The 13677-nt window shown below is 41.4% G+C and overlaps 1 protein-coding gene across 5 annotated transcripts in view; it reads left to right on the plus strand.

The window, feature by feature from the left end:
• The first annotated feature begins 3601 nt into the window (after positions 1-3601).
• Positions 3602-13677, plus strand: part of ATG5 (autophagy related 5) — a 74670-nt gene continuing 64594 nt past the window's right edge. For 4 of the 5 annotated variants that reach the window (XM_029962771.1, XM_029962769.1, XM_029962770.1 and 1 more), the window contains exons 1-3: positions 3602-3641; positions 4339-4499; positions 9324-9451. In XM_029962771.1, the coding sequence (XP_029818631.1) occupies positions 4392-4499; positions 9324-9451 (236 nt within the window). In that variant the 5' untranslated portion in view covers positions 3602-3641; positions 4339-4391. Of the gene's footprint in view, positions 3642-4338; positions 4500-8735; positions 8907-9323; positions 9452-13677 lie in introns of those variants that run through there. The other variant, XM_029962773.1, reaches the window with a different exon arrangement.

The following is a 13677-nucleotide window of genomic DNA, read 5'->3' on the forward strand; positions in this document are numbered from 1 at the left end:
TTGCATATGTACTCAATAACAGGTGTTTTGATTCAGGTGCCATTAGGCAATGACTAACTGTTGTCTAATGATGACGTTTAAAATGGGGGAATACTGCTTGAGGATCTTTGGAATTGGAAATATGTTTGTTGAGCTCCCCTTCCAATTTAGACTGGTGCATTCTGCCAAGTGATGGTGCAACTTAAAGGATTAGATAACAATGTGGAAAACAATATGCCAAAGGAGGTAAATCCTTTTTTTATTGTATCTATTTTGACATTACATCCTAGCAATTACTTTTAATGTTTGGATTTGGATTCATTATTTGTAGTCATAATAATAGCTAAGTTGGCATTCACTAGGTTTACTTTATTTGTTCGGTAGTCACATTGTATTTTGTGTGTTTACCTGCAACCAGCTTTGTCTCAGTAGCAGAGCCTCATTTGCCTATTGAACTATTGTCTTTATAATCTCAAATGGATTTTTACAATGTATCTTGCTACATCTGTGTCTGGTAACTACATCAGGAGTTTGCTAGGATGTTTAAATAGGAAGACACTGTACATAGCAAATTATTTCACTTTATAACTTAACTGTGTTTTATTCTCTACTTGGTGTCCTGTATCTAGATCCAGCAAAAGACTTGAACACTCAATGGTGTTTGATTTTCAGCCTATGAAGTGGAATCCATATGCCTGAGTCAGATGCTTATGTTCCTTATACTATACATGAGAGAATAATGCAAAAATATGTGTTTCATCTGTTTGGTAGTTGTCATTAGTAATCAGGAGAATGCTGATTGCACAGTCTAGCTAGCCAGTGCCATGCTTCAAGAGCTACAGACCTTAGGAAGTGAACACAGGCAGTGTCAAGAAGGGGTTACACACATTCTCAGTACAGTCACACTAACAGTACTACTGATAATAGCAGGGGTGACAGACTCCTTCCTGCCTGTGAGAAAAAATGAGCTGGCATCATCTTTGTGATGCTGCTACAACGATCAGTCAAACCCTTCAGCCTACAAACCCTACCGAAACAACCCTTTTCTATAGAACACTGAGGAGCTCATAGGAGGAAAGGCAAAGACTAAACCTGTGGTTCTCCTTTGTTTCCTGTAGGGAAATCCATATGTGCAAAACTTTCTGAAAGTTTGTAAATCCTGTAACTGGGAAAAGTCTTTGTAAAAATCTTGGGATTTGGTTTAGGTTTTTTGTTTTCTTCCAGTGGTGCTGGCATCCCACAGCAGCTCCTACCAGTCAATGCATCCTCATGTGACAGGTTTCAGCAGAGCTGTGACAGCATCAGGGGATTCCTTGCAGAAACACACGGAGAAGTCTCTAGCAGTGTGCAGTGCTTGTGGGCTGGATGCCTCTATAATTGTGGGATCAGCTCTGTGCAGGTCTCCTGCCATTCCAGTCGTTTCCACACCATCCACACTAGTTAAAACTGTGGTGAGTGCACAGGCAATACTTCTGGAGGAGCCTCTCCCCTTCCACTATCGTGCCCAATATGTGTACCCAAGGTGAGTGTCGGTTGCTTGTATTTAGGAGCGTAAGGGAACTGGCCCCTTCAGAGCCTGAAGCCCTTGCAGTGTCACATGTGCTGTGTGTCTTCTTTCCCTGTGCTTTGGGTAGACCATACCTAATATTACATTTACTCCCTGTTTACAGCAGTTTATCTGCTTCTTTAATTAATGTCACAAAACCCTCGGAGAAAAGGTAAGGAAAGCTTCACTGTGTATGCCCCCAGGCACAAAATTGCCACACCTTAGCTTTTTGCTTATAGAGCACTAAAAAAAAGGATCATTTTATATTAGGGCTCATGTTCAGAATATTATGTTTTATAAAAAATAGGTCATCATGACAAACTTATTTAAACTGAGGGGGAAAAAACCCCAAGCTCTTCAGACTTTTCTAATCTTTCAGATGACTGAAAAAAATACTAGAGTTACACAAGTCACACTGTTGGGTCAGCAACGCACAAATTTAATAAAATGCGAGTCTTTATGTGAACCCCACGAAGTCAGTAGTAACTGCAGTCAGTTTCCGAATTCCTTAACACTCCTTCAGCAGCAGTGGCCACTGCGTGACATCTGGTGGCCATAAGGCGGCATGGCCAGAACACGGCACTTTGAAACTGCAGCGTGTGCCACCCTACCAGGTAAACCCACAGCGTATCAGCTCTCCTCCAAGCGGGCCAAACGCCCGCTGTAATAACTATTGCTGCAGTTGTGCGTTTGGCCACGGAACAGCCCAGCTTCGACTACTGCTAGTGTGTGGCACACTAGGATCCATATCTTCCTTGGATTTACGATGTTCCCTCCCACCTGAAAAGTTCTGTCCTTCCTGTGCACTCCTACAACTGTAGGACATGGAGATAGGGATTTGCTGAGTGACAGAATTGTGGGAGATATCCTTTAAAATGCAGAGGTGGAATTCACTGTGAACTTGGCCCTACTGTGGCTATAAAAACCATTCCAGAATGATGCTTTGGTATGTAACAGATGTCACTGGTGGCAGCAGGTACTCCTCATCCTCCCGTGACTGTGCTATAAAATCACAGAATCACAGAACATTAAGGGTTGGAAAGGACCTTAAAGATCACCTAGTCCCAACCTCCCTGCCACAGGCAGGGACACCTCCCATTGGACCAGGTTGCTCAAGGCCTTATCCAACCAGGCCTTGAACACCTCCAGGGTTAGGGCATCCACAAGCTCCCTGGGCAACCTGTTCCAATGTCTCACCATCCTTGCAGTAAAGCATTTCTTTCTAATATCTAACCTAAATTTCCCCTCTTCCAGTTTGTACCCATTACTCCTTGTCCTATCACTAAAGTTGCTGCTGAAGAGTCCCTCTCCGGCTTCCCTGCAGGCCCCCTTCAGATACTGGAAGGTTGCTATGGGGTCTCCACACAACCTTCTCTTCTCCAGGCTGAACAGCCCCAACTTTCTCAGCCTGTCTTCATAGGGTAGGTGCTCCAGTCCTCTCAACTTCGTGGCTCTCCTCTGGACTTGCTCCATCTATCAGGGTGGATAAGATCTACTACACAAAGAATAACACAATATCCCGAGTTGGAAGGGACCCACAAGGATCGTGGAGTCCAGCTCCTGGCCCTGCACAGCACAGCTTCAAGGATCACAACCTGCGCCTGAGGGCCTTGTCCAAACGCTTCATAAACTCTGTCAGGCTTGGTGCTGTGACCACTTCCCTGGAGAAACAGGAGAAGATAACAATTGGGTAAGAGAGAGCAGAGAGATCAAGTGCTCAAAATCCTCAGGCGCGCGGCTTATCGACTGAGCGACCCCGTCGCCGCCGCCTCAGGAGCGGGACCGGCGCAGCTGCACCCCGGAGACCTCCCGTCTTCGGCGCTGCCGCTGCAGCATCACCAGCACACTGGGGGCGGCGGAGACCGACTCCAAGACCGACTCCAAGACCGACTCCAAGACCGACTCCAAGACGACTCCAAGACCGACTCCAGGACTACTACCTCCCCGCCGCCCCTCCCTCCCCACCCGCCGCTTTCGGCTTCTGGCCTGGCGGGGGGGGGCCGAGCCGGCGGGGTCGCGCGGCTTCGCGCGGCGCGCGGGGGTGCGTGCGCGGGCGTGGCAGCGCGGATCGTTTCTGCCCCGCGCGCGGGCGAGCGGTGTCGCCGTCGCGACAGAGGTAACGGCCGCGCCCGGCGCGCGGCGACCCCCGGCCTCGCCCGCCACCGCCCCTGGGTCCGCCGCTGCCCGGACACAACGCCCGGCGCTTGTCGCCGCGGCGCTCCCGCACGGCGGAGCACCGCTGATTCACGCTCGGGCGGCCGCCGGCAGGGAGGGAGGGAGGCAGACGGACAGACAGACCGACAGACCCTGCGGGGCCCGGCCGGACCGTCCCCAGAGTTGCTGTCGGGGCGGCCCCGGGCTCGGGCGGCGCTGGGCGATGCTGGGCCCGTCTTGCGGCCTCGGTGACCCCGGCCGGTCCCGGTCCCGGCCCCGTCGGCGGGAGGCCGGGCTCGTGTCGGTGTTCCCGCCCTGTCTGCGGACACGGGCTCTGCCGGCTGCCCGGGGCACCGGGGCCTCGGCGGGTGCGGGGGCTGCGGGGTCACTACGGGGCGGTGACGGGAAAGGTCCCTTTGGCTCTGCGGCTGGGGTGTGATGCAGCCTTAGGAAATGCTAATTTACTCCTTATCCACCATGTGTTTGTAGTTGGGAACTTAATTCATCCCGTTCTTTGTACCAAGTGATGCCTTTAATGCCCCGGTGACAGCGTTGATCACATCTGCAGGAGCGTAGTTATGGAGGAGCCTTAAATAAGATTGCTTTTTATTCACAGTCGTGCTGACTTTTTTTTTTTGGGGGGGGGAAATGGGTTACAGTTTTAGCTGAAGAAACAAACTGGTCTACATGTGCTTCACTGTCCATTGGAAGAATGACAGATGACAAAGATGTACTTAGAGATGTGTGGTTTGGGCGAATACCGACCTGTTTCACTTTGTATCAGGATGAGATAACTGAAAGGGAAGCTGAACCTTACTATGTGAGTATGACAAAGGTAGTCACAAATAGTCCAATGCCATGGTTATGTTTGTTTCCTTCATTCTCATTGTGTGTTATGAAAAAACACAATGTTTTTTTTCCTATTCCTGGTACCTTCTGAAAGTAAACATATAAGCATACTGTGTGATTTGTTTCTCTTCACAGCAGATTGAAAACTTCAATCTTGTTTCACTAATGAGGGAAACTTAACACAGGTCATTAAGATCTTTTAAAAAAATTATGTAAAAGTCAAATATTAAGGTAAAAGAAGGAGGCTCTACATGAGTTCGTGTGTTCTTGGATAGTGACCAGAAGGGAGAGAACTTTTATGTTATCTTAATATGAAAATACTCAGTCAGAGCTTTATGAAATCCTAAACACTAAGATTGGTCACCTGTGTAAAACAAACTCAAAATGACCACTGGCTCCAGTATTTCTGCTCATACATGACTTCTGCTTATTTTCTTTTATTAAAATGCCAGCAGCCATGAGAGATCTACCTCAACAGTAAGAAAAGCAAGTAGAATGATTTAACAGAACAGTGCCTGAACTGGATTGCTAGCTGATGATAAAAATGAGGATGATGGATATATTTGAGTTGTAAGCTGGAAGTGCCTTCTGTAGTCACGTGGTATTTATTTATACTGTACTCATCAGTTTTCATTCTTTCAGCACCTAATAGACATTTGATTCATAGAGAATGTTAGCTGATTCAGTGAAACTTAAATTTGAAATGTAACAAGTGCATGGAAGGAATATCCTGAATTACTAGTTTTTATGTGATTCTGAATTTCTTAAGTCTTGTAATATCCCATTATACACTGAGTAGAACTTTTTTTCTGTGTTCAATAGCATCTTTGTGTCATCAGTTTCTGATTTACTGAGTCAGAAATGTGTATTTATTGGGGTTTTGAAATGTAATAAACCATAATTGCTTTTTGTTCCGTGATAATAGTGCTCATCTTTCTATATTTTAGTTTTACCACTGGTAAAAGATAAACACTTTTACATCATAACTAGCTACTTTACTTCTGAGCTACCTCGAAGTCTCACACTTTAAATTATATATGTGAGTTAAAATATATGTGCCTGCATTGTGTAGGAGTTACTTGAAAGGTATGAGTTTAAATATAGAGATGCGCAATCTCAATCTGTTTACCATCAGCACGGAAACTCTGAAACCATGTTATCTTCATGGTGTGGCCATGAAGATAGGCCAAGGAGATAGTTTTAAGCTGGTAGGGTTTCTTTTATTTACTCCGCTTAAACTGTGCACAAAAATTCTCAATTATTAATTCTTTATTTCTGCAAAATATGATTATTCACGCATAACAATTCTAGAATTTTAGTTTCTTCATTTTCCAGGTCATGTTGGAGCTAATAGTATAGCTTTGCTTCTTGAAAGGACCAAGGAGTGATGCATATATGCATCACCTTATGACACTACATGAGGGTTGGAGAAGTAATTTAAAATTAACTTGTCTATCTTTTGGAAAGAGTAATCACATAAAGATTAGGCAGCTCTGGTAAAACACTGTCCTGTTGCTATAGTCAAATCAGGTAGGTTTCTGCAGAGTTACACTGGAAATGGATATTTTGATTTTCTTTGGAGTGTTTCCCACAGATGCTTGTTTTGAGTGGAAGCGTATTTAGGAATAGTTAGGTTGAACTACTTTTTACTGCTGATCTATCTGATTTTTCCCTTGTCCTAAAGTTGTTATGAATTTTATTTTAAAATTATATACTGTTTGCCTCTTTGTGCAAACAACAAGAAGAAAGAAAATGTATACAGGAAGCATAGCACTTATTGGCTGAGAATTGTCCAGTGTATAAGGAACAAAACTACAGCAGAAGACAGTCTTAAAATGATGTTCTGCTGAAGGGTCTAATCTTTAACAGGGCCTTTCTTTTAGCTTCCTCGATGTCAAAAGTGTTGTTTTGTTAAGGTGTCTGTAAGAGTGAGCAACGTGAAGCCATTCCATGTTAGAATGCTTTGTTTCATCTTCTTGGACACTTTGCTGATCAGACCAGTCCAGTTCCTGTTAAGTCTGTGATTTTTCTGTTTTACAGGGTTTTGCACATAAAATACTGTTTTGCTTTACAATAAAACCTGTGGAGATATCTGGAGAGGTGCTCTTTTTACACCATGATATATTGCAAACATTTACTTAGGCATTAGGAGTTCTTTGTATTTCATTTATCCTCCCAGTTCATAAGAAAACATTTCTGGTTATTGTGACTAAATACTGTAGCAATATACAATATGCAAAAGGAAGGTGTTGTTGCCGTTTGTGGAATTTTAGGGATGGCATGTTCTAGCCTACTAGGATTTATTCTGCCTGCTAATGTATTTGGAGATTTACTTTTGGTTTTTTAATTTAATAAGGAGAACTTCTAATCTTATTTGTTATCTTTCTGCTGGTGGAGAAGGGATATTAAAAGGTAACAAAATGAACATGTTTTTAAACTATGCTTTTAAAGATCTCAACAGATTTAGTATACTTGTAAATATCTAAGATAATTAAAGCTAGAAAAGTGATAGAATTGGATCCTTCCATTTTTCCCTTGGAAAGGGAAGACTGTAAGAAGGTAAAAGAGGTGGGAAGACCAAAAAAAGAGTTCAGTGGGTTCTACAAATGCTCAGTCCCTGATCAACTGTTGGGTTTTGTACTTCAGAGAGGCCTTTAAGGAGTGCTGGCCACATTCTGTTAAGTTCAGCTAAATGCTGAATGGTTATTGTCTGTGATCTCTAATTGTGTTGAAATCAAAACTGCATTGTTCTTTCACACTACAAACTGAAGTAAAATATTTTACAGAGGAAGTTACACAGTTTAAATGGTTATGTCAAACACTGTTGCAATAAATAATGCTTTAATATATTTATCTATTCCAGCATGGCTGTGCCACATGCAGCGTGCTGAAAATTGGCTTTTGTAACAGTCCAAATAAGTCTCATCAGAATACACCAGCATTGATTTAATTGTAAATATCACACCAAAATAATACAAAATTGTTACCAAAAATATGATTGGGATAGCCTGGACTTTATTCTCTCAGGAACAATCAGTGGATATGTGGAATAGGTTAATAAAGGATAAGATCGTATTGTTGTTCAAGTCATTGAAGTACCAAACAATTCTCTCTTGAGTGTGTACATGACTCCGTTGAATTTATTGAGTTTATTTACCTTTTAAAAATGAAGTCTGTGTTTTGATTACCTTGCTGAATTAGACTCCTATGAAACAAGGGAGAAACAATACAACGATGGTAATAAAAGCAAAGCTGGATAAAGAAAACCTACTACGTAGATTGAGTGTTAACTGACATGATGACTGTGAGGGTGGTGAGCCTTGATCTTATGTAGTTTTATATAATCGTAAAATTTAGGTGTATCACAGATGTAACCTAATGTAACATTATGTAAAAAAACCAATCAGTTCTCTTCTTATAAGAACTTGATTTACTCTCCATACTTCTTTATGAATCTGATATTTATAAATTATAATATCATGGCCAAAATATTATCTAATTTATATATTAAAGTGTGGTCTAACTTGGAGAAATTCTGGAAGAATGTTGCAGCAGAGATCAAATTTTCCATCAGGCAAATATATCCTTATATGGTTTGGGGTGTGTGTACCACAGACGTTCTCTTAGGTCTAGCATTATTCATATACTATAAAGAAAATACTTTAGGAAGCAACACTGGTTATGAGGAACACTGGAAAACAAATGTTTCTCTAAATATGCAAGATATAATTTACGTGTTCCTTAGGTCTATCTATTTGTATTAATAATTATGAAGCAAAACTTTACAGGATGAATACTGTTAATTTAAAATGTCTGTTCTACAGCTAATGGTGATTTTACAGGGAGGTTAATCTTTTCTCATTGGGACACTGAAATGCATTGTTTGTTAATGCTTACAGACTGATTTATCTGAAGTAAATGTGCCACACAGTTGTCAGTTAGAGCACTGATTGATGCAGTCTGCTTAACTACTCTTATTAGGCACGAAATTTTTAAAAAACAGAGAGGGGAGGAGGTTGCAAATAAAATAGCACAGCATTCGGATTTGAATACTGTATAATGGTACACTTGAGAAAAAAGATAGTATATGAGAATGCTGTAAGAAGGTATCTTGTTTCAACTGATAAAATATTTACAGTTTTCTTTCTGATTTTAGTTGCAGGGCGAAGGTTAAATAGTGGAAGAATCATAGTAGCCTTGACTAATATGTCAAATTGGCAAACCCAGTGCAAAGAAAATGGAAATTGCCAGCTACTGGAAGTATAAAACACTTGAAAATCAAACCCTTAAGCAACTAGTTTTCAATCTTTTTTTTCTTCCTTGTATTTGAATTTCCATTTTGAAGTAATAGCAGATACACAGTTGCTCATTCTATACAGTAAGAAGTTAGAATCTCTTCTTATGTGTTCATATGAAAAAGGTTTAAGACTTCATTATTTAGCCTGTTTAAATACAGAAAAGTGGAAATTGAATTCCACTGTTCTCCCTCCCACCCCATTGAAAGAATCAAGAACCTAATTTTATACTATTTTTTGCTATTAATTTTTTTACAATTTTTTGTGTTAGTGTGTTGGATACTGATATTCTTCATCTTCTGAGTACATGATTTTATAGCCTTTCATTACCATTAATAAGTAAACTAAAGATGTTTAAATGTCTAAAAGACATTCTGCCTTGAAAAAGGGAAAAAGAGAATGCTGACTGAATTTTTGTTATGAAAATGCCTACTTGTTACAGATTTTTATTAATTTAGTATATTTCATATATACTCAAAGCTTCTATAATTTTTTTTCAGTTGCTTTTGCCAAGGATAAGCTACTTGACATTGGTAACAGACAAAGTGAAGAAACACTTTCAGAAAGTTATGAGACAAGAGGAAGTTAGTGAAATATGGTTTGAATATGAAGGTACACCACTGAAATGGTGAGTTTATTTAACTTTGTACCTTTATGCAGTTTGTCATGTCATGAGTTCCCAGGTTCAGCACAGTATCAGTACTTCTCCTGAACTAATCACTCCCTTGGGTTTCAAAGATGGCAAAAGAGGAGGAGGGTAAGAAAAGCATGTTGTTTGGGAAAAACAAAAGAAGATTTAATTTTATACATATAGTAAAATACGGGCAGAATAAAAACCAGTATGTTCAAGGCAGAGGTTGTTCTGTGCTTACCATTTTTGTTCTAGTTGTTAGTGTAACATGAAATGCCTGTGGTTTTGGCTTTGCCGTTTCTTGCAGGAGAATCACCAAATAAGTCTTGCTTTAACTTGTTCCACCTTCTTAAAATATGCCTAATGACACAGATAGGAAGTAGTTTATTTCTGGAATCTGAGTGCAAATAGGTTACATGCTTAAAGATAATAAAACATGTAACAGTTTTCACTGGTGTGATATGTGTGTTTGCACTGTAAAACAGCCTAATACTGATCTGCAAGCTTTTGTTGAATTCAATTAGTTCAACTGTATTTTTGTTCTGTCATATAGTCTATGCAAACTGTCTTCTTTTGGGGTTTTGGGGTTATGTTGTTGTTTTTTTTTTGTGAGAGGTTAGGGAATCAGACTGACATTGTTTCATTTAATTAATTTGGTAAACACTGTTCATCAGATATTGTTTCTTCTTCTGCTGGGAAAGAGTTTTAAAGAAAATACTTTAAGAGTTGCAGTATTTGCTATCTCTATATAGATAACATCAGCTTTCCAGAAAGTATTTAGTATTTTGAATGCTGAAGAGATTTTTATCTCTTTTTATTTCCTGTATCATAACAGGAAAGAAAACTACCAGTGATGTTTTTTATCTTCTTGAACCTAGAGTGTCTTATGACAAGCATTACATCGTGGAGTCCCTGTAGACTTGGTGATATAGTAGATCTCTTCTAGTCTTTTTTTTCTTTGAGACCAACCTTAGTGCCTTGAAAATATGTAAATAGAAAAAAGTATAAAACCTACCTTTTTTACCTTTTTCATAACTGTCTGGCAAAACCAGTTTTAGACATCTATTTAAATTATCTGGGATTTAACAAGAATTTCTTGTGTGCCACAGTGACTTTGAGTTGTGGATACTGTCTAAATAAACAGCAAGGTACCAAGTTTTTCCTGGTTTGTTCATAATCTCAGATAGAAAATGGGAGGAAACTGTAAGCTTTCACTGAAATTGTAAAAAGAAATGAAAGAGGCTTTTTATATCAATCAAAAATACAACTGTATTTTCTATAAGTTTTAAAATACCATGATGATTAAACTAGAATTAAAAAAAATAATTGTAGAATAAAGAGTAAAATATAAATTATAATTCTAAAACTAAGTGATGAGTTAGTAAACTCATTGAACATTGAGATGGAAACGAATGGTGTAATGATGATCTGCTAATTAAGGCTCTGATCTTTGAGAAAAACTCAGTGTATTCTGCCAGGAACAGCGTTGATTTCAGTGAAATTGCATTTCTAAGGAAAATGCTATCTGTAAACCATTATTTTGGGAGAATGGTAATTCCATATATAACCGAAGCTTCTTCCAGGGAAGACCCAAATACCAGAACTGAGAATTAGACTGAGCTAGTAGTTTGTAGAGAAGGAATAGTGAGCATTAATGTTTAATATTTTTAGCTATGACTTCTGCATTCAGAATCAAATAGAACTTGTTAATAATCTTGCTTATTTTAATTATTTGCTTTTTATTGTGAGGTCATGCTGCTTACAGTCAGTGCAGTTTCATACCTGGTTGGGATGAAGTGTATCTCTGTTCAGCTGCAGCTCTTCTCTTTTCCAGTGAGATTTTTGGTGGAAGTCTGAAACATAGTTTCAACTTCATGGGCTGCAGCACATGGGCCAAGTTCCTGAAGGAGGAGGAAGCTCTCCAGGTCTGGAGTTACAGGGGCCTGGGGCTTCCCACTGAGATTGTTGGGACAGGGAAGATGGTCTCTTTGCCTGCAGAAGGTGTGTGTACTGGGGGGGAGGCTCTGTGTCACCAGGGTAAAGGGCTGCAGGGAGAGGTTACCAGACTGTGCAGCATTAGTGACTGCAAAAGGAAATAGATCAAATCTCGGAGACCCTGCAGCTACAGGAGCCTAAACCTACAATTACACTGAAAGAAATACAGGCAAAATCTGTGGTTATTGGATTAAAAGCAGTCTCCGAAGACATGGAAGAGCAGGAAGCTTATGAGTTCTGGCAACAGGAGGAAGGTTCCAGCGTAGATTCAGTTCTGACTGCAGGTGAAGGACTGAAAGCTTTGTCCAGTGATGCATCTGATGTTGCTGAGCCTGAACTGTGCAAGGGCACCAGGAGGAAATGACAAAAATAAGTCCAAAGCCTGTATTCTGCTTATTGTCATTTCTCTAGGATTTTTAACTCTGCCATTTCACGGTCACTACAGCTAAAGCTGCCACTGATTATCATATCCAAAACTCTTTTGTCTTGTTAATAAGTAACAGATTCAGCTGTGGGTCTTGTCTGGTCCATCCATCTTGACTACTTGTGTCTCACTGTCTAGATGTCAGAGATTAACATGAAAACAGTGTCTGTGATGCAGAACTCCTTGAGTTTTTTAAAGAAGACTTCTATCTCTTTCCTTACCTGGATTGCATGATCTGTTGCCCTGACTAGTACTTCCTCTGATCCTGAACCACAAGAACTCAACCAACCTGTTGTCTGTCCCATTAAGTTTCATCCATCTAAGCTGCTCCCTCACATGGATGACAGCCCTCTGTCCTCATCTGCCCTGCATGTCTTTACTGAGCAGTTTACGTCAGTCCTTTCACAACAGTATTCCAGTTGTGCAAGCTGTCTCACTCCATCTCAGGCAGACCAGCACAGTTATGTTGCTGCATGTGGAACTCTAGTTTCTCCTGCTTGTTTCCCAAGCTGTGTGCACTTATGTAGACACAATTTTGGTAGGCTCTCTTCTACCTGCTTTTATCGCTTTGACATCTCCCTTGTAGCTGTCACTTTTCGTCACTTACTTTCAACACATGTCCATTAATTTCTGTTTATCTGTGGGTTTTTATTCACATTCCTGTATTTTATGATCTAAAACTCTCCTTACCAGGCTGCCCAACCTGAAGGCAAAGATACTCGTGTCCCACTTAGGTGGATTCCATCTCTCCCCAGCGTTCCTTTATCCCCAAAGAATGTCCTGTGTATGTAAAAGCCAAGTCCAGTAACTCACACCTCTGAGCCAGTGTCCTTTTATGGCAGAATTGTGGAGATGCCACCCAGCCTCTAGAGCTGTATAGTCACTTTTGATATACTCAGGAGTTCCCTTACAGCACTTAAGATTTGTGCCCATGTGGGTGAACAGCAAGGACTAATAATCCAAACACAGGACAAACTTTGCAACTTCTTAACAAGCGACAGACCTCTGCAGGTTAACAAGTGAGGTTGGCAGATGGGGGAGAGCTCCCTCCTGTGTAGGATAGTCTTCTAGTACTATCACTGCTTCCTCTTGCTGTGGATGTGCTGTTCAGACAGCTTCCTCAGAACTTCAGCTGCTTGTCTGCCATTGAGGCACTGATAGCAGGTAGAGAAGGAGCTTGCCCTCTTGCCAGAGGTTAAGGAAACTTTTCTGTCTGACCATCCAGGATGGTGTGGCAGTCACATACTCGCACCACCTGAGCTGGGACCGAGGTCCCTTTGCAGCTGGCGTCTCCAGGGACCTGATGGGTGTCCTGTGTGATACACCCCACGTGCGCACAGTCAGATGAGGTTTCCTTACTGGCTTGACCCTTGGCTTCCCAAAGCAGTTCTAGACGTCTGGATCCTGAAAATAGTTTCATCGTGGTGCCAACAACAGAATAACGGTTTGAGCTGGGTGCCTCTGAAGAGGTACCCCAAACAAAGGAAACCCTGGGCTTTTATACCCTCTTGGTGTATGTGTGTGATAGTCTGGGGTTTTCCTGCTGGGTCGTTGACTCCCGCTGCATCTCCAAGTGTCTGGTCCCCTGGCCACAGCCACAGATCCCCATGCCCTTTGTCATGCAAGGCCTTGGTGCCAGTTCACAGCCTTTTGCTTTGGTCTCCCTTCACCCAGAGCTCAACCTGCAGCTGGCACTGCAGCTGTGCACCAAGCTACCTGCACTGAATGTATTCCTCAATACTAGAGGTCACAAGTCTCTGGTCTTCCCCATCTTTTGAGTCTCCGTTGACCACTCCAATGACTG

Source organism: Manacus vitellinus, unplaced genomic scaffold (genome assembly GCF_001715985.3).
Source record: "Manacus vitellinus isolate BGI_N305 unplaced genomic scaffold, ASM171598v3 scaffold_4_pilon, whole genome shotgun sequence".
Classification (NCBI taxonomy): Eukaryota; Metazoa; Chordata; class Aves; order Passeriformes; family Pipridae; genus Manacus; species Manacus vitellinus.